Source organism: Triticum urartu, chromosome 1A (genome assembly GCF_056163025.1).
Source record: "Triticum urartu cultivar PI428250 chromosome 1A, HENAU_Tu73, whole genome shotgun sequence".
NCBI classification, from domain to species: domain Eukaryota; kingdom Viridiplantae; phylum Streptophyta; class Magnoliopsida; order Poales; family Poaceae; genus Triticum; species Triticum urartu.
The window spans coordinates 249,140,560-249,160,432 of record NC_141873.1 but is presented as its reverse complement, the minus strand read 5'-3'; the positions used below and the strand labels follow the sequence as shown (position 1 = coordinate 249,160,432).

General features: G+C 49.8%; 2 protein-coding genes and 1 pseudogene across 5 annotated transcripts; 1 reads left to right on the top strand and 2 right to left on the bottom strand.

The window, feature by feature from the left end:
• Nucleotides 1-1,331: 1,331 nt before the first annotated feature.
• On the bottom strand, nt 1,332-1,892 carry LOC147990728 (uncharacterized; annotated as a pseudogene).
• A 5,765-nt stretch (nt 1,893-7,657) lies between these two features.
• On the top strand, nt 7,658-11,130 carry LOC125506065 (serine/threonine-protein kinase PCRK1). Of its 4 annotated transcripts, none has more exons than XM_048670946.2 (5): nt 7,658-7,849; nt 8,350-8,779; nt 8,951-9,211; nt 9,361-9,480; nt 10,081-11,130. In XM_048670946.2, exons 2-5 carry the CDS (start codon nt 8,381-8,383, stop codon nt 10,603-10,605), a joined length of 1,305 nt encoding a protein of 434 aa, XP_048526903.1. In that variant the 5' UTR covers nt 7,658-7,849; nt 8,350-8,380; the 3' UTR covers nt 10,606-11,130. The 4 variants fall into 4 exon arrangements, with proteins under 4 accessions (XP_048526903.1, XP_048526909.1, XP_087373997.1 ...); XM_048670952.1 differs by having other exon boundaries at nt 7,845-8,057; XM_087517871.1 differs by lacking the exon at nt 7,658-7,849 and adding an exon at nt 7,915-8,057 and having other exon boundaries at nt 8,355-8,779.
• Nucleotides 9,466-18,701, bottom strand: LOC125506055 (pentatricopeptide repeat-containing protein At5g08305-like). The gene is made up of 2 exons (XM_087517858.1): nt 11,502-18,701; nt 9,466-9,775 (listed from the first exon to the last, which is right to left on the bottom strand). The coding sequence occupies exon 1, from the start codon at nt 13,614-13,616 to the stop codon at nt 12,132-12,134; it is 1,485 nt and encodes a 494-aa protein (XP_087373984.1). The 5' UTR covers nt 13,617-18,701; the 3' UTR covers nt 9,466-9,775; nt 11,502-12,131.
• Nucleotides 18,702-19,873: the final 1,172 nt, after the last annotated feature.

The window sequence follows — 19,873 nt, the reverse complement described above, 5'->3', positions numbered from 1 at the left end:
ATTTAATCAATTAATCAGACGATTTATCGGGTAATCGGCTACTCGGGGACCATATGAGTAGGGATTAATCGGCAAGTTAACTGGTTAATCGGATGAATTCTTGAACAGGGCCTAGATATTCTCATAACTATGCTCAATTCTGTCAATTGCTCAACAGTAATTTGTTCACCCACCGTAGAATACTTAGGCTCTTGAGAGAAGCCACTAGTGAAACCTATGGCCCCGGGTCTCTTTCTCATCATATCAATCTCCATCACTTTATTATTGCTTTGCTTTTACTTTGCTTTTACTTTTTACTTTGCATCCTATACCAAAAATGCCAAAAATATTATTTATCATCTCTATCAGATCTCACTTTCGTAAGTGACCGTGAAGGGATTGACAACCCCTAAGCGCGTTGGTTGCGTTGAGATATTGTTTTTGTGTAGGTACAAGGGACTCGTGCGTAGCCTCCTACTGGATTGATACCTTGGTTCTCAAAAACTGAGGGAAATACTTACGCTACTTTGCTGCATCATCCTCTCCTCTTCGGGGAAATCCAACACAGTGCTCAAGAGGTAGCAGCGCGCCATAGAGAGGGCCGGCCCTCTCCCTCCTCCACTCCTTTATATACGGGGAGAGGGGCACCCCTTGGAGACACAAAAATTGATCATTGATCTCTTAGCCATGTGCGGTGCCCCCCTCCACCATAATCCACCTCGATCATATCGTAGCGGTGCTTAGGCGAAGCCCTGCGTCGATAGCATCATCATCACCGTCACCACGCCGTCGTGCTGACGAAACTCTCCTGTGAAGCTTTGCTGGATCGGAGCTCGTGGGACGTCATCGAGTTGAACGTGTGCAGAACTTGGGAGGTGTCGTGCGTTCGGTACTTGGATCGGTCAGATCGTGAAGACGTACGACTACATCAACCGCGTTGTGCTAACGCTTCCGCATTCGGTCTACGAGGGTACGTGGACACACTATCCCCTCTCGTTGCTATGCATCACCATGATCCTGTGTGTGCGTAGGATTTTTTTTGAAATTACTACGTTCCCCAACAGTATGCCCGACCAAGGTCAAAGTGGTAGGATATGCGACCGGCGCGGCGTCAACTGGGACATCAGAAGCACTGCTCGGGCAGACCTCGTCACCAACCAGCGGGGACACCACCTGTGTCAAGCCGACCGGTCGAGGCGGCTGAAGGTGTGCAGTGGGTCGGGCGAACCCAACCGGTCAGCCACAGCGTCACCCTCCAACGCAGAACGAGGGGTAGGTGCTACCGTAGTCGGTACCTCGGGAGCAACTTGTCGCTCACATGGCGTCATCTGCGGTGTATCCTCAACCACCACCTACCTGTGATGCTCCTCATTCATCTCCAAGGGAAGTCCATTGACAGAATCCTCCATCTCCATGCGGTCACTCCATAAGCGACTCGGCGTGGACATCGTCTGAAACGAACCAAACCGGAGAGCGGCCGCCGGAGTGGAGAAGGAGGCCAACCACTTCTCAGTCCTCGGCTCAGCTGATGGTGTGGACTTTCCGGCCCGTTTCTCATTCCCACCGTGATCCTCGGGATTACCCTCCATCCCCTGTCCACCACTACCTACCACCATCTGTCATATCAACATCTGTGTCCTAGTGTTATTATCTGCCAGAGGGGCCACCTCAACCATAACATCAAGATCATAAGACACGCCATCATAAGTTCATGGTACAAAATCCGGTATATATTCCGCACTCACCACAGTGACAAGCAGTCTAGCAACTCCATGCAGACGAGTAAAAGGCATGTCAACCTTCTCTGTTTTCCCTAACAGAGATCCGAGACTGGAGACAGTAAGATACTCATCAAGCAAAGACTCCGGAACCCCTGAGAATCTGACCCATACCTTCTCCATCGGTATCCCCATCGGCTCAGGCTTTTGCACTCGTCAAACTCAAGAATACACTTACTCCCGGGCACCCTGCTGAGTCCACACTTAAGCAAGTGGTTAAGACCCTCTCTCCTAGGGAACTCCACTTTGTAAATATGATCCTCCAACCTAATAAGATACTAGTTAAAAGACTCAGAATCCAGCCGTCTGAGCTGCTGACACACCTGTTCCTCAGTCAATGTCCCCTGAGTTACCTTTACCAAACTGAATTTCGAGCTCTCCGATGTATTGGTCACCGAGATCGTACGAGGAGTCTCGAAGAACACGAGCTTGTTGTTGCAAACACCATAAATAGTCACCACAGGCATGGGTATCAAAAGCAGTGGACAGTCGTCAGATAAGCGTCCAGGCTTCCGACATATATCGCATAACACCGCCTTGCAGTCAACCACAAAGTGACCTGGCACCCCACAACGATAGCACGTCATCTTTTCTTTCTTGCGAGCCGCCTTATTAGCCCTCACAATATCTGTTTTGTCACTGCCTTTGTCGCTCATCCCGTCTTTGGCGTCGGGAGACGTCGCGGCCGGAATAGTCACTACCGCCAACGCCGAGACCGCTGCCATCGCAGCATCGGGCAAAGTTGTTGTGGAAGTAGAGGCAGTGAGCGCGGCTGTCTTCGCCGCCCCACCGTCAGACTTTGCCGGTTTGATGATCGGTTGCTTAGGGTAGACCTTGGGGATATACGGGCGACGCGGAGGAGGGTTTCGGCCTCCCCTTCCCCGGCCACCCCGTTGATGATATTGAGGTCCTGAAGTACCCTCAACAAAGTCGCTGGCAGGAGGATTGAAAGTATGCTGCCACTGATTGTTGCCAAAACCTCTTCCACCCCCGTCATGGCATTGATTCCATCCATTACGATAGCCTTGATAGCCACCATCATAGCCACGTCCATTAGCAAAGCCGCCTCGACCAGTGTTGAAACCACCACGTCCCTGACCAAAGTCGTCGCGGCCGCTGCCTCCGGAACCAGACCCGAAGTCGCTGCGACCTGTGTTGCCTTGCACCCAGCGGCCAGCAATGTGTCCCGCATGAGGCGTCGCATGGGCCTGCCCGGCCTCAACGCCCCTGCACTCCGCCCCATTACCGCCCGACGGTGCAGCCCGCTGCTGCGGTGGCCGTTGCGAAGAAGCCCGGGGTGGCGGCTGGGGGGCATCTCCCTGACCAGTCATGGCCACTAGCGGGATGCGTCGAGCTCTGCCCGACAGAGGAGGGAAACCCGGCGATGGCCACCGCCGAACCCTAACCTCGCCCTCGACAGAAGGAAGACGTCGATCGTCAGCGTTGTCGCTCGAGGAAACCAAACTGCAAGACCCGATCACATCGACTGCGTTAGTCCGGGCCGTATACCCGTCTGTCGAACCCAGCCCATCGCTCGGTCTGTCGCACTGGGCCATACACCCATCCAACACCGGCCCACTCGCCAAAGTAGGCCCATTCGCGCCCAACAGGAAATTCAAACGAGCCACCCTGGCAGATCGGATCCCGATCGCCGCATTTTCCTACGAGGACGCCGCCGGCGGTGTCAGCTTCCGGCCGGCAGCCCCCCGGCACCCTTTCTTCTTCCAGACGACCAAGGCCCATGATTCGGGATGAGCCATGTCTAACAGAGTTAGTTTTGGCAAACATACCTTGGGGATGGGGCCTTTCCAAGGCTGGATTGCCGTCGCCGCCGTGATGAACGACTCGTCGTACCACCTCCGTCTTCTCGTCGGAGCGCAAACCCATCCTCGCCGGATCATCAGGAGGGACCACCACATCGACGATCTCCGCTACTTCCTCCTCGTACCCGGGAGCGAAGGCCTCACAGATCAGGTCAGATGGGGTTGGCTAGTACGCCGCTAGCGAACCGCCTGGGCATACCCCGTCCTCATCGTCTTCTCCGTCATCTTCGTCCGCTAGCGCCCAGAAACGCCCGCCAATCCGTCGGCGATCGACGGGGATTGAGGCGCGAGAGGTCGTCGCCATCATTGTGTCTCTCTGCTGTTGATATGCTGCATCAGCAGTTACTGCCCCCTTCGCAGACTAATGTTAGGAGAGAAAGATCAAAACGACCTGATCCTCTGTCATGTTCCATGATGGTTGCTATGGGCATTTGTGTCGATTTTATCCAGTTTTCCGCTAATTAACTAAGCATCATTCTTCTTATTTCATAAGACGAGGCAAAGCTAGTGCCTCCCTTTCAGATTTTTTTTAAGAAAAATATACTTTTCGTCCCTCAACTCTGGGTGAAGTCTAGATTTAGTCCCTTAACTTTAAAACCGGATAACTTGCACCCTTATCTTTTGAAACCGGCCAAACTTAGTCCCCTGTCTCGGTTGACTCGGTATCGCTGCTGACTCAGCATGGTTTTGATCGTTCTTCATCCACACGGGCAGTATTTCTCTCTCCTACCTTCTTCCTTCTCACTCTGGCTTATTGAGGCATTTCATCGAACACCTTGCATGCACTGCATGTGCCGTCCAGTCACGATGCCTCTGCTCTACCTCGCTGGCCACCGCGAGCTTGTTGCACCTTGTCAGACATCACAGCTCCGCTCTACCTCGCGGGACACCACGGCCCACGGCCACTCCCGCTTCATGACGAGGATGAATGCGAGCAGGCGGCGTCACCATGGTGGCCACGGAGAATGAAGGCAAGCCCACAAGGAGAAGCTCAGGAGCGCGTCGGGCATCTCCATCTGGTGCTCAGCACGACGACCATGCTGGGCGGGGCAGCGTCGCCCATGTACACAGCCAAAAAAAGGGACGAGATACCCCACACAAAAAAAAGGACGAGACATCGTCGCCCATGTACACCATGTACGCTCTCGTACAGCGTCCTAAACACCAGGGGTAAAACTAACGGGACGAGGCAGCAGCACGGGCATTGCTAGGCGGGGTGGCGGCGCTCTTGTACAGCCTCTCGAAGGTGATGGTGATGGGCGTGGTGAGGCTGGTGGCGGACATGCTGGCGTGCCGGTGTGCGTGTGAATGCCATGTCGCTCGGCTGCTGCGGCCAGCGCTCCGTCGGCGAGGACCGTGGCAGCTGAGATGACACCGAGCTGCACAGCGATCTGCGAGCCACATGGGGGAGAGCGCGACGGAGATGCTCACGCTGACTTGCACCGTCCCGAGTTGCGGCTTCCTTTTGTCCTGAACGAAGCGGCACGCCGGTGCACAGGGCATCAGCCAGCAGCCATGCACGGCGTAGTGCACGCGCACAAGCCACGGGAGCACCGGCGGGAGCAGCCACCACGGTCCGGTCATGGACTGCACATGCAGCGCATGCTAGGTGTTTGATGAAATGTCTCGGTAATCCAACGTGAGGAGAAAGGTAGGAGAGAGAAATACCGCCACGTGGACGAAGACTGGTCAAAACCACGCTGAGTCAGCAGCGATACCGGGTCAACCGAGACAAGGGACTAAACTTGTCCAGTTTCAAAAGTTTTTTTTCGTGAATACGCAAAGATTGCGTATCTTTTCATTGATAGATAGAAGGAGAATGAGTACAACCGAAGATACAACACATGACATACACGAGGAGGCATGCGCATGGTGCCCGGAGCAGAGAGGAGGGGTGCTCAGCCCAAACAGGAAGAAACACACAGCTAAACCCACCAAACCTAAGACTAGAGAAGCAGACTAGATGAGCACGATGTCAAACATCTCCAATTCCAACACCGGAGACTCCGCGAGCGAGCAAGATAGCGCCTTCAAGAAGGGGAACGACGTCGCGACGCCGTCGCCATCCGATCCGACAAGCCGGACCTAGGGTTTCCCCCGATGCTCGAAGAGGGGCTCGAAAAAAGGCCATGGCAGCGCCTCCAGGAAGGGAAACGACATCCGCGGGTGTCGCCACTGCCAGCATCGGCAAGCCGAGCATGGCTTTCGCCTGGCCTGAGTCCGAGCAATCCCATGTCTACCAGATCAGGATCCGAAGATGCCGGAGTCAACATGCCTGTCGACTGCTACCTCAGTAGGAGGGTGGGGCTGCACCTGCCGCCGACAAAAACACGAGCTTTGCAACAGATGGCATGGTGGATGGGGTTGGAGAGGCAGCGGGGCAGAGAGCCGACACGGTGGTAGGGTGGCGGCCGGCGCCGCCGGCAAACCGGAGCCGGAAGGGTGCGCAGCTCTGTGTTGCTGGAGGCGTAGCCACCAGGACCGGCGAACCGAAGATGCTGGAAGGGACGCAGCAACTTGTTGGCCGGGGCCGAGATCACACCAGTGGAGACACCGGCAGACCAAGGACACTGGAGAACGCAGGTCCGTGGACGCCGGGACTGGAGCAGTGCCGACCAAGAACCACCGTGAAACTTCAGCCGCCTGCCAAAGGACGCGATGACCACACATACACAAGTTGTTGTCGTAGCTCGGAGAAGGCGCCGTCAGGGACGGAGGGTGGCTTGCAACGAGGCAAGGCCGAGCCCCGGCCTGCCCGGCCACCTCACCCAAAGGCCTCACCCACCCCAAACAGCAGCAGTAAGATCTGCGCCCACGGGAGACAGGAAGCAGACGGGGGAAGGTCACCGCGGGCAAGGTCGCACCGCCGCGCCGGAGCGGCAGGAGAGGGCCACAGCAGCTGGACGGGGGGGGAGCCCATGGGACGCCACATCCGATCTGGGGCCATGGGAGGAAGGGGGGCTCCAGCGCGAGGTGGTGGTGGTAGGGCGAGGCTCCAGGGGACCCAGCCGGGGCAACACCACCACGGGTGAGGAGCGGCGCCGCCGCCGGGGAGCCGCCGTCGAGGAGCCGGCACCACATCATGTGGGGGGGGGGGGAGGTGGGGGGCTGGATCCAGCCGAATCGCCCCGCCGCCACCCTCCTGGGAGCTGGCGCGGGCTTCGCCGGCCGCTCCTCCGGTGGCGGCGAGGTGGGGAGCAAGGCGGGAAGGGGCGGCGGCGCTCGATCTAGGGTTCCCCCGCCGCCGCAAGTGCAATTGGAGTTGCTCTTAATAGTTGCAAAGCGTGGGATATATGATGGCTCAGTGTCCTCCAGTTTCAAAAGTTAGGGGTATAAGTTGTCTGGTTTTAAAGTTAAAAGACTAAATATAGAGTTCATCCAGAATTGAGAGATGAAAAATATACTTTACTAAAATGAAATCCGCAAGTCAACGAAGAAGAGTGAAAACACATGTGCAAAAGTCGCTGAAACCAGATGTGAAAGCGAGTTATATTTGACTTGGTTGCCGCCTCCCAGCAGTGATAATCGTTGTCCTGACTCGTGTTGCAACCTCCAGTAGTTAGCCAAGTCAGACCAGACCATTGTGCGGGTCTTTTCAAAGTTTTCGTGTTTGCCACCAATAAGTGAGTGTGTGTATTTCTAGTTTTTTTTTCAAAACGTTCGATCATAATGTTTGTATTTTTTTTTTCTCAAGAGTACTTTGACAAGTTGAGCAAGACTTCTAGCCATGTGTTCCTTCAGACTACCGTCCATCAAGATGAAAACGACTAAATGGAGAAAATCACAATGTTACTTGGGAAAACATATACAAATGTTGCTTTCTGAGAGATCCGAACAGCAAGTACATCATGTACGGAACCATGCGCTCCACTGGTGATTACTATTTTGGTAGTCTTTTCTTCTTTTGAACTTTGATTACTCTTTTAGTTTTACTACCCCACAACCCTGATGAAAGTTCTTGTTCCTGCGATTTGTCAGTTGCCATTTCCCTCTCCTCGCCGTGCTTATTTCAACACCTGCACCCATCACGATCCAAACCCTCACGTTTCTCTCGCGTCCCCTCCCCTCGTCCCAGCTCCCAAAGCAAGCAAGCGAGCAGCGAGCGACCAACCAAGCAGAAAGAGACAGCCCGAAGCAGGGGCCGGCCATCCATTGACCTACTAACTACGCAATCCAATATCCAAATCCCGTACCCTGAACCAGAAGCAGCCGCGTCTTCTTCCTCCCAACCCCATGTGGGGGAGGCTCAGCTAGGTGGCTTTTGCCCAGGTGAGCAGGAAACGACCCGTCCCGTGAAGAGAGCTTCGTGTCTTTCATTTCAACTTCTCTTGGGTTGGTTTTGGAGAAGAAGGTTGAGCAGTTGGTTGGTCGGTTGTTGGCTTGAAAGATCTTGCGGTTTCTGTCTGGCTGATCGTCTCCATGGGTGTGTGTTCTGGTCCTGGTGGCTTCCTTTCGTCGACCGTCCTTATTTAGATTGGTGCGTCTTTTGCATTAGTAATTGATTGATCCAGTAGGATCTCATCTTTATTTGAAAAGTGCCAATCTCTTTTGCCTCTTCTGAAACCCCGTTAGTTTTCTTCTTTTGACGCCTTCAAGGTTTCTCTCCCTCCCTCCTTCTGGTTGTACTAGAATAATGGCGCTGCTTTCTGCGCCTGGTCTTCTTCACAATCCGTGCTTCCAAGATCCGAGAGCTTGCCTTTACCGCCGTCTGAAACTGATTACTATAGTAGCTGAAAGTCTGCACCTTTGATGCTGTCATGTTATTGCAGAGCAGGAGGGGGTCAAAGCAGAAGAAGCGCGATGCAGTGCTTCCGGTTCGCGAGCTGGGACAAGGAGCAGGACAAGGAGGAGCTGCAGGTGCCTGCACGGTCTCAGTCGGCGCGTTCCAACAGCAGCATCTCCACGGACCATGACGCACGGCGGTCGGGCTCAGAGTGCTGCTCGCTCACCGTCTCGTCGGAGATCAGCGTCGAGTCCTTTGGCCGGTACCGGCAGCTGTCGCTGCCGCAGCGGCCCAACAATGACCTCCGCATCTTCACCTTCCAGGAGCTCAAGAGCGCCACCCGGAGCTTCAGCCGTGCACTCATGATCGGCGAGGGCGGTTTTGGCTGCGTCTACCGCGGCACCATCCGGAGCACCCTCGAGCCGCGCCGAAGCCTCGATGTCGCCATCAAGCAGCTCGGACGCAAAGGCCTCCAGGTGACATTCTCTTCTTTTCCGCATGCATTGCTTCCAGCTCCACCCAACTTAGCATAAACATGGTGTCAGAGCTCATCCATGGCGGTGATCCGATCATCCACCCGAAAAACCATCCATAATCTGGATGGCTTGATGCAGATGATAACACCAATGTTTTGATTCGTCATCCAGGGACATAAGGAATGGGTGACCGAGGTGAACTTTCTTGGGGTGGTGGATCATCCCAACCTGGTGAAGCTCATCGGCTACTGCGCAGAGGACGACGAGAGGGGGATTCAGTTGCTGCTCGTCTACGAATTCATGCCTCACGGAAGCCTAGCTGATCACCTGTCAACAAGATCACCAAAGCCCGCTTCATGGGCAATGAGGCTGAGAGTAGCACTCGACACTGCTCGTGGTCTCAAGTACCTGCACGAAGATTCCGAATTCAAGGTAAGCATCGTCATAGGCATGCGGCAACTCATTCAAATGCTATGATTGATTGGTGAAAGATAAGATCATAGAAGCATGACCTATTTTGGAGTCTCTTGCCTTTTACCCAGTCCTGATATCATCTGCCATATATGAATATGTTCTTCCAGATAATATTCCGTGATCTGAAGCCTTCAAACATCCTGCTCGACGAGAACTGGAACGCAAAACTGTCGGACTTCGGCTTGGCTAGACTGGGGCCGCAAGAGGGAAGCCATGTTTCAACAGCGGTATGTAACGAGCCCATCTTCATTGTCCAGCACCTGATGGGTGATGGCACTATTCTCAATTCCATGGCGCAATGCTGACATATTGAATAGCATACTGTGACTTTCAGAGGCAGCTTTGCAAGTTCACCCAAGTATGATCGGTTCAGTAGGTACTTGGTAGTCAGTAGCAAGAATAGTTCATATTGTGGCCTTCCGTACTTGTCAGACAAACCCAAAACCAGGAGTGGTTAAAAGAAAACTCCTCCACGTGAATGGATGCTTAGCAGTCAGCAAGTACTTCCAAAAGATTATTGGCCTGTGAAATAAGAAATGGACAATACCATCATCCTAGATACACAAGCAGAACAAAGGTAGGCAGTTAGGCACTTCCGGGTTAGTTAACATGCTAGTGTAGGAAGACCGGTTAGGAAAGTCAGCTAACCCTGCTGGTTGGTTAAAATCAACTAACTTTTCTGGCTGATTTCCAATTGTAGCATTTTATCACATGTGATGACAAATTTGCAAGTAAAAGTAGCCTCTGTTTGCAGCTTAACTCTAGATACCTGACATTTGTTACCTATAAAAAGTTAAATTTCTCTTTTCATTTGACATACCAAACAGGTGGTGGGTACTATAGGGTATGCAGCTCCTGAGTATATCCATACAGGACGCCTCAGCAGTAAGAATGACATATGGAGCTATGGAGTGGTTCTCTACGAGCTCCTCACAGGCCGGAGGCCTCTGGACCGGAACAGACCGAGGGGTGAACAGAACCTTGTGGAATGGGTGAAGCCCTACTCCTCCGACACCAAGAAGTTTGAAACCATAATGGATCCAAGGCTCGAAGGGAACTACAACATGAAGTCGGCAGTCAGGATTGCCTCGCTGGCAAACAAGTGCCTGGTGCGCCATGCAAGGTATAGACCTAAGATGAGCGAGGTGCTGGAGATGGTGCAGAAGATTGTCGATAGCAGTGACCTTGGAACACCAGAGCATCCCCTGATAAGCCATTCAAAAGAATTGGCTAGTGATGAGAAAAAAAGGAAAGGCCTTGATCTGAAGAGGAGGATCGCTGGTATTAAAGCTGGAGATGGTAGATGGCTTACATGGCACAAGTGGACACCCAAGCTTGTGAGAACACAATGACTCAAAATATGGATGAGATGTTCCTCTTTATGACTTTGACATCCAGAGATATTAGCAAAAACAGCAACGGCTGAAATGCCACTTGAGTTGCTGTTTACCATACAATTCAGAGAACATGATAACTAAAAACAGGAGATTTGGCAAGCGGCAAGCCTAATGCTATCATCACTAAATAATGGCTATGCCTGGGTTTGTGAGGTCACGCACAGGCAGTGTCCACTTGCCACATAGTTCGGCATTACATGTTTTCACAAGAGCTGGAAAATCAAAACTGAAGAAGTCCTTTTTGAAGTAGAAATATTGGTGTACAGTTTAACATGGAATTCGCATTTTTGCTGACTGAATTTTGAATTGTTTCTAGTGCCAAATAAGAATTTTAAGGAGGTGCATGTAGCTTATTGGTTCCTGTGTTTGCAAGATTTGCACCCTGTATGCATCTCTCTGATGAACTTAATTATTTTTCTGCACTGACACAGCTGATATGTAAAGTTCCCTTTTCAGTACTAGATCAATTGGGAGGTAGAATTTGCCTGTGTATATCCATAAAAAATAGAATTAATGTGTTCTAACTTTTACAAAATTAAATTGATAATGTGAAGAGAGGTTATTATAAAACAAGAAAAAAAGGAGAAAATGTGGGGAAAAAAGGTGGATTCACAGGTCATGTTATTTTGCTAACTGCTCTTTGTGTACTCTGTATTAAACAAAACATTGTTTCTTTAGTAAAGTACCATATGACTTTCAGGAAAATAATTTCACTATTCATAGCACAAATCGCATATGAAATATAGCATGCTCCGGATGTTTGGCCTGATAGAAATATATAACTAAGCAACACGAATTTTGGGAACCAAGATTAAAAAAATAAAATAGGAATAAGTGCAGTGTGGTTTCACCTTTGAGCGCTATACACAACCAGAGATCTCGTTAACGGGCAAAGCTCAGCACAGGCTACATACACAGTTCTGGCACATGATCCTAGCAATTGGTACATTTCTACAACTGCAGATTCTTGAGAAAAACTATGGCCAGTGTATCAATTTGTGAAGCATACTTGTAATGTATATTGATGAAATCTCTACGACATGGTTCAGCACCATCTGGCATAAATAGTCAGTGGTCTTTGGAATGTTCTTGCCCTTATCTATCTATCTGATGAACAATAATCCATACAAGCAGAAGCCATAGGTGAAACAGTTACTGAAGATGTTTGGTACTCTCTGATTGCTGTCCAGCAACAGAATGCACTTTTCCGCTGGCAGCTCAAAGAATCTCAAGACTATATGCGCACGTCATACTTCTTCTATAGCTCTGCTTCCTGTAGCAGCGCACAAATGTATTTCATCTCCTCTTCAAATATCTGGCTCTTGATGGATCTCCACACAACTAGGTTATGTTTGGCAGTCAAATTTTCAACACAAACCAAGTCTGCATAAGTAACCAGAACCAAGAGCTACAATGAATTTCCCCTGATTCAGGCAGAATGCATGATCAGAATGCTGCAGAACTTACTTTTGAGAGATCCATTAGGCACCCATTGTCCTATCTGTATGTAAGAAGTACTCTGGAATGGCAACATCATCCTTCATTTTCATCTCCACCGTTATAAGATTAAGCAACGCATATATCTCTCTTGAGCCAGAATGAGCCTTGTCATGGGCAATAAACCTGTGGAGCCTTCCACCGACATCAATCTCGCTAAACCCAGGGATCTTTTTCACTCCTCTCTCCTCCATCACCTTTCTTGCTTTCTTTGCCTCTTGCCACCGCCTAGCAATAGCATAGATATTGGACAACCCAATGTACCTGCCATCATGATCTGGCTGCAATTGAACAAGCTGCCTGCCGACTACCTCCCCCAACTCTACCCATCCATGCAGATGGCATGCATTCAAGAGAGCACCAAGTACAGACACATTGGGTTCCATTGGCATACTCTTAACAACACCGTATGCTTCCTCCAAGCGGCCCGCTCGACCAAGCACATCTACAAGACAAGCATAGTGCTCAACATGTGGTCTGAGCCCTTGAGCTTCAAGTGAGTGAAATAATCTCCAGGCCTCACCCACTAGACCACCATGTACGCAAGCACTTAACAAACCAAGGTATGTGATCTCATCTGGGACAACACCAGAATGTTGCATCTCCTGGAAAATCTCCACCGACTCCATGCTCAACCCATGCACTGCAAGTCCACCAATCACAGCGTTCCATATCAGAACATCGGTGCTGGTCACTGGCACGACCCGAAACACCTCAAGCGCCTCGCTGATTGCCCCGCACTTGGCATACATGTCCACAAGAGAGGTGGCGAGCCTGAGGTTCAGCAGGAAGCCACGCTCCTGAAGGTACCGATGCATCTGCCTTCCCCGCCCAAGGTCCCCCAGATGAGCACACGCGCCTATCACACTGACCATTGTGACATCATTCGCTCTAACACCATTGCCAGCCCCCGTGGTCTCCATCATCTCAAACAACGCCAGCGCCTCACGATGCTCCCCGCACTTGACGCACCCGTCGATCATGGCGCTCCAGGAGACCACGTCCCGCTGGGGCATCCGGTCGAACACGCAGCGGGCGGAGAGGAGGTCGTGGCACTTGGCGTAGCCATCGAGAAGGGCATTCCAGGAAACAAGGTTCGGCCGCGGTATTTCGTCGAATAGGCGGCGGGCGAGGTCGGGGAGCGCGCAGGCCGCGTACATGTGGACGAGTGAATTCGCGACATAGATGTCCCAGGGGAGGAGCCCGAGCCGGAGCGGGTGCGCGTGGAGCGAGAGGGCGAGGCGCGGGGAGGCGAGGCGAGCGGCGGCGCGGCCAAGGAAGGGGAAGGTGAGGTGGGAGGGCCGCAGCGCGGAGCGGAGGAGGAGGAGGTAGAGGGAGAAGGAGTGGTGCGGGGTGGAGGGCGAGGAAGAGGTGGTGCGGATGAGGGGGTCGAGCAGCGGCGTGGAGAGGGTGCGGCCGTCGAGGCGGCGGAGGAGGTGCGGCGGGAGGAGGGGAAGCGGAGGCCGCATTCGTCTCAAACCGGAAGGAGGAGAGCAAGCGCGGGAATTGATCGAGCCGGCATTATTTTGCAACAACAACGTTTGGTCACTCCATTTCCTCACATGCGAGATCTGCTTTTAATGAAGTATAAAAACACTGTCCGTAGAAAATCCCTATCTCTACCACAGTTTCATGTTTCATTTTTGTTCCCATCATCCATTCGTCCAATCATCCTCCTATGATAAGGAAAAGCTTTCCTGTCAATCGGCTAATTACAGTCAATGAGTCGACCGCCTTGGCTGCTCGACGCGTGTCCCCGTAATTCACACATCGTTGTTGAACCTTATCTCCTTAGGCGTTTGTCTCTAGAAAATCTATCTCGTCGCTCTTCTCTCTCAGCAGTCAATCACGTGTTTCTCAACAGCAGCCAATCTTCATTTTCTCCCTCCGACTCTCATCTAGAGCCACCACCATCCAGCCACGCAACAGATGCGTGCATGATCTCTGCCCCGCCGGACAATAGATCCAACAATTGATCACGAAGGTCAATTGATGAAGATACCATCTTCCTTCACAACACACACACACACACACACACACACGATATTCCTTTGAATGAACTACATTAGGCAAAGCTTTTATCTTCCAGCTTTCCAAATTGTTATTTAAGCATAACCAACTAGCTCAAGGGTATCCAACACAGATTCTCGGAGAAGGCGTGGTTTAGAGGAAACCCAACTTGATCACGAACTCAAGATAACGGTCTGGGGACAACCTAGTAATACTTTCGAGAAGATATTCGGAAAATCACAAACCATCGATATGTTACTAAGCTCGAGAACAATCTTTCTTTTTAGGACCAAGATGATATGATCAAAGGAGTAAGGGATTGACACAATCCTAACTCACTGATAAAAGAGTGCACCATAAACATGAACTAGGTAGCACAATCAATTTTTGTGTGGTAATTCAATAATCGACATGCTAAAAATGAAATTATTGTCCATTAACCACCAAGCAATGGGGTTGCTAAGAGTATTGGTTTCACACATCACAGTTCATTTGTTGGCATTCCGGTTACAACCAACACGGAGACCGAGGAATGAATGATGATGGCGAGGCCTATCACTGTATCAAGAATTCATAAGATAGTGTGCAATTCCCATTATATTCTTGACATAAAGAAGGTAATACTCCAAGGTAGAACATAACAAAAGCTAGATTGATATTTTGATCTACGGAATACAACTACTTTAACCTAATCCTAGATATGGATGTACTGGAGTTTGTTTCTCCTAGTCATTCTGAAATAAAACTGTTTGACGGGTCACGGGAATAATAGGCACCGATGAACACAAATGCACAACTACTCATGACTATCAATTGATAGACGATGGTCGGAATACAACTGAAGAGGGACATCAAAGGAACACATGCTTTTTTGAGTTGTGGATGCATAGATTAACATGTCAAACAAAGTTCAACACATTTCTTCCGAATAATCCATGCAGAAAGGTTGGATTGGCAGTCACAAATATAGAATGGAGAACTCATCAAGAGCACTCTTGTTGTGATCTTTTGGTTCAATGAGAACTTCCGCCAAGGATGGTTCATGTTATTGGAAGAATGATATACCACGGACCTCGAAGGCTAGAACAAAGTTACTAAACATCCTAAAGGAGCAACAACAAGGGTGTGTTCGGTACTCCTCCAACTCCTAACTCCTCTAACTCCTGGCCAGGAGTCCAGCCGAACGGCTCCACTCCAGGATTTACGTGAGAGAAGCTGGCTAAAAACGTAGTGCAAAATCTGTGGAGTTGTCTAGTTAGGAAATCATAGCTCCTCCAAAACTGGAATCGAGAGTTGATAGATAATTACCGGCCCCTGCCACCGTCAAGTGAATTCTTGGCGTACCGGTTCGCTCCCAGTTGTCTCTATTGTCGTGAATCATCTCTCCCGTCGCGAGTCCCCCTCCTGTCCCCGACCAAGTTTATGGCCCAGCCCATCTTTTCCACACCTTTTGGACTGCCAGCCTGCTCCTGATGGGCCACAAAGGGGCGATTTTATGGGCTTCAGGTTCGCTCCCTTGTGCGAGTGATAAGCGATGACATCTAACAGATCAGTATCTCCGGGATCGATCATGAGAAACTGGAGCTGGATTCCTAGAGTTGGAGTTGAGGATTTATCGGCCACGGAGGGCTACCGAACACGCCCTAACTATCAATAGAAATGAGCAGGATGAATTAAGCCCGAGGTGACCAAACGAGGAGCTTGGCTTGATGAAGTGGTGACGCAACACAGTCGATGCGGCGAGGCGAAGCCCCCGGTCCAGCTAATGATGACGAAGTTGGTCGGCATGTGATGCCGAAGTCCCCGGAGTAGGTTTATTAAGAGATGGCAAAGCCCATGTCAGCCGACGAGTCGAAGTAGGTCGACGTGTTGGATGTTGGCTTGAAGAAGAGGTGGCATGATGATGCCGACATAGGTCAAAATTTATGACGCGGTCGATGCCAGCTTGATGAAGTAACCGTGCAACGATGATAGTGTGCCTGCCCCATGTAATCCATGGGGTGACGATGTTCTCTTGAGATTATTTGGCCCAAGCGATGCCGAACTCTTGGTTGGCTCGCCAAAGTGATGATCCGATGAGGTTGAACTCGACTCAACAAAGTGCTGATCCAATGAGGTTGAACTCGGCAACCGTGGTGCAACATTGTCGGGCTGGTTTGACACCAACGCGACCGTGAAGATCGCCTCAGAAAAATATCAAAATTTGTGGGCACATGTTTTAGGAACAAAACACAATACTCTAGAAAAAGTTTCCTTGAAAAAGGATGTCCGATAACCCATTCATGAAAAAGATGAACTCGGGTCGGATTTGTTTTCGCGTGGAAAACAGATTCGAAAATTGATGCACTCGTTGGACGATTCCCGGAGTTTGAATGGTTGGGTCGAGCTGAAATTTTGAGGGGTGGTCGATATAGGAATCCCGCAGGTGATCAATGGTTGGATCTTCCCAAGGACGTTCGAGCTGGACGTTGAACTCCCCGCTCCAAACTCGTCCAGATTCCCATCTAGATTCGACACGGATCCGGTATATCGGAGATCGCCAGAGATTCCTCCATTGAAACATGGTGAAATTTTACAGGGTTGTTTTAGACCCAATTCCGCACAATTCCATTGAAGCAATCGTCAAAGTGACGCTCGAGGAGGCAGGAACGGCGAACACAAATCCGTTGTCCAGAAAAAAACTATTGTCAATCTACAGGCGAGCCATCGATCTTTTCATTGATCTCACAGCGGAACTCTCAATGAAAGCACCAATGTTGGTGGTAAAACCAGTAGACATCTGGGTAGGGGTCCTGAGTTGTGGATCTCGGATCGATGGTAGAAGGAACGAAGGAGACGATGTTTACCCAGGTTCGGGCCCTCTCTATGGAGGTAAAACCCTACATCCTACTCTTGTTCATATTGATGATGATGTATCGAGTACAAGCTTGATCTACCTCGAGATTGTAAGGAGAGACCTATCTATAGGGCTAGGCGAATGTAATTGTGTTGAGATCTAATGATCTAGAACATGATCTATCGACTAGCCTGGCCCTGGCTTATATAATGTACCAGCGGCCAAGGATAACAAGAGTCCTAGTCGAATACGTCGGTGGAGTGGAATCCTTGTCTTGATCAACAAGTCTTGTGAAATCTTCCTCGTATGTCATGGGCTGCCAAAAGTGGCCCATTAGTGAACTGCCATGGGGTCCTCGGCTAGACCCACCTGGTCGAGAGACGACGTGGTGAGTACCCCCTAGTCCAGGACACCGTCATTTACCAAACACCTTTTTGCTCTTGTTTTGGACTCTAATTTGCATGATTTGAATGAAACTAACCCAGACTGATGTTGTTTTTAGCAGAACTGCCATGGTGTTACTTTTGTCCAGAAATAAAATTTCTCGGATTGGACTGAAAATTTACGGAGATTATTTCTAGAATATATATAAAATATTGGTGAAGGGAACTACTGGAGGGGGCCACCTAGGAGACACGACTCAGGGCATGCCCTGTGAGCTTGTGGGTCCCATAGGCCTCTGTTTGCCCTAATTCCAACTCCATAAGTACAGTCTTGCGAAGAAAAAAAATCAGCAAGAAAGAATTGTCGCATTTTACGAGAAGGAGCCGTCGGTACCCCATGTTCTTCACCGGGAGGGCTAGGCTGAAGTCCTTTTGGGGCTCCGTAGAGGGGGATTCATCGTCGTGGTCATCATCAACCCTTCTCCAAAAACAATTCCATGATGCTCACCACCGGGAGTGAGTAATTTCTTCGTAGGCTTGTTGGACGGTGATGGAGTTGGATGAGATTTGTCATGTAATCGAGTCAATTTGTTAGGGCTTGATGACTAGTATCCACTATGTTCTGAGATTGATTTTGCTATGACTTTGCTATGCTTAATGATTGTCACTAGGGCTCGAGTGCCATGATTTCAGATCTGAACCCTCTATGTTTTCATGAATATATTTGAGTTCTTGATCCTATCTGCTAGTTATATGCACTTGTTATTTTTCTAATTCGTATGTTGTTGCTTCCTTTAGTGGTGTCATGTGAACATCGACTAAATGACACTTCACCATACTTGGGCCTAAGGGAAGTCATTATGGAGTAACAAGTAGATGATGGGTTGCTAGAGTGATAGAAGCTTAAACCCTAGTTTATGTGTTATTCCATAAGGGGCTGATTTGGATCCATATGTTTCATGCTATGGTTAGATTTATCTTAATTCTTCTTTCGTAGTTGCAGATGCTTGTGAGAGGGGGTAATCATAAGTGGGAGGTGATATGTCCATTTTGCATCATGCTTTTATATCGATATTTATTGCATTGTGGGTTGTTATTACACATTATGAGCATAATTGGTTTGCTGCCAAAAATTGGCATGCCAATGTTTGGCATTGTGCCAAATATTGGCAACTACTTGGTTGGCTACGAGTTGTTTTGTCTCTCTCACATAAAGTTGCCAATAGTTGGCAAGTCTCGGTATTGCCAATAGTTGGCAGTGCCAACATTTGGCAAGCCAAATATTGGTAGCAAACCAATTATGCTCTATGTCATAATACTTATGCCTATTCTCTCTTATTTTACAAGGTTTACATAAAGAGGGAGAATGCCGGCAGCTGGGATTCTGGGCTGGAAAAGGAGCAAATATTAGAGACCTATTCTACATAGCTCCAAAAGTCCTGTAACTTCACGGAAGACGTTTTCAGAGTATATAAAAAATACTGAGCGCAAGAAGTTCACCAGGGGGGCCACACCCTGCCCACGAGGGTGGGGGGCGCGCCCCCTACCTCGTGGGCCCCCTAGTGGCCCTCCGATGGCCATATTCTGCTATATGGAGTCTTTCGATGAGAAAAAAAATCATAAGCCATCTTTCCGGACGAGACTCCGCCGCCACAAGGCGGAACCTTGGCGGAACCAATCTAGGGATCTGGCGGAGCTGTTCTGTCGGAGAAACTTCCCTCCGGGAGGGGGAAATCATCGCCATCGTCATCACCAACGCTCCTCTCATCGGGAGAGGGCAATCTCCATCAACATCTTCACCAGCACCATCTCCTCTCAAAACCCTAGTTCATCTCTTGTATCCAATTCTTGTCTCTAAGCCCGGGATTGGTACCTATGGGTTGCTAGTAGTGTTAATTACTCCTTGTAGTTGATGCTAGTTGGTTTAATTGGTGGAAGATCATATGTTCAGATCCTATATGCATATTAATACCCCTCTGATTATGAACATGAATATGCTTTGTGAGTAGTTACGTTTGTTCCCGAGGGCATGGGAGAAGTCTTGCTATTAGTAGTCATGTGAATTTGGTATTCGTTCGATATTTTGATGAGATGTATGTTGTCTCTCCTCTAGTGGTGTTATGTGAATGTCGACTACATGACACTTCACCATTATTTGGGCCTAGAGGAAGGCATTGGGAAGTAATAAGTAGATGATGGGTTGCTAGAGTGACAGAAGCTTAAACCCTAGTTTATGCGTTGCTTCGTAAGGGGTTGATTTGGATCCGTATGTTTCATGCTATGGTTAGGTTTACCTTAATACTTTTGTTGTAGTTGTGGATGCTTGCAATAGAGGTTAATCATAAGTGGGATGCTTGTCCAAGTAAGGACAGTACCCAAGCACCGGTCCACCCACATACCAAATTATCAAAGTACCGAACGCGAATCATATGAACGTGATGAAAACTAGCTTGATGATATTCCCATGTGTCCTCGGGAGCGCTTTACATCATATAAG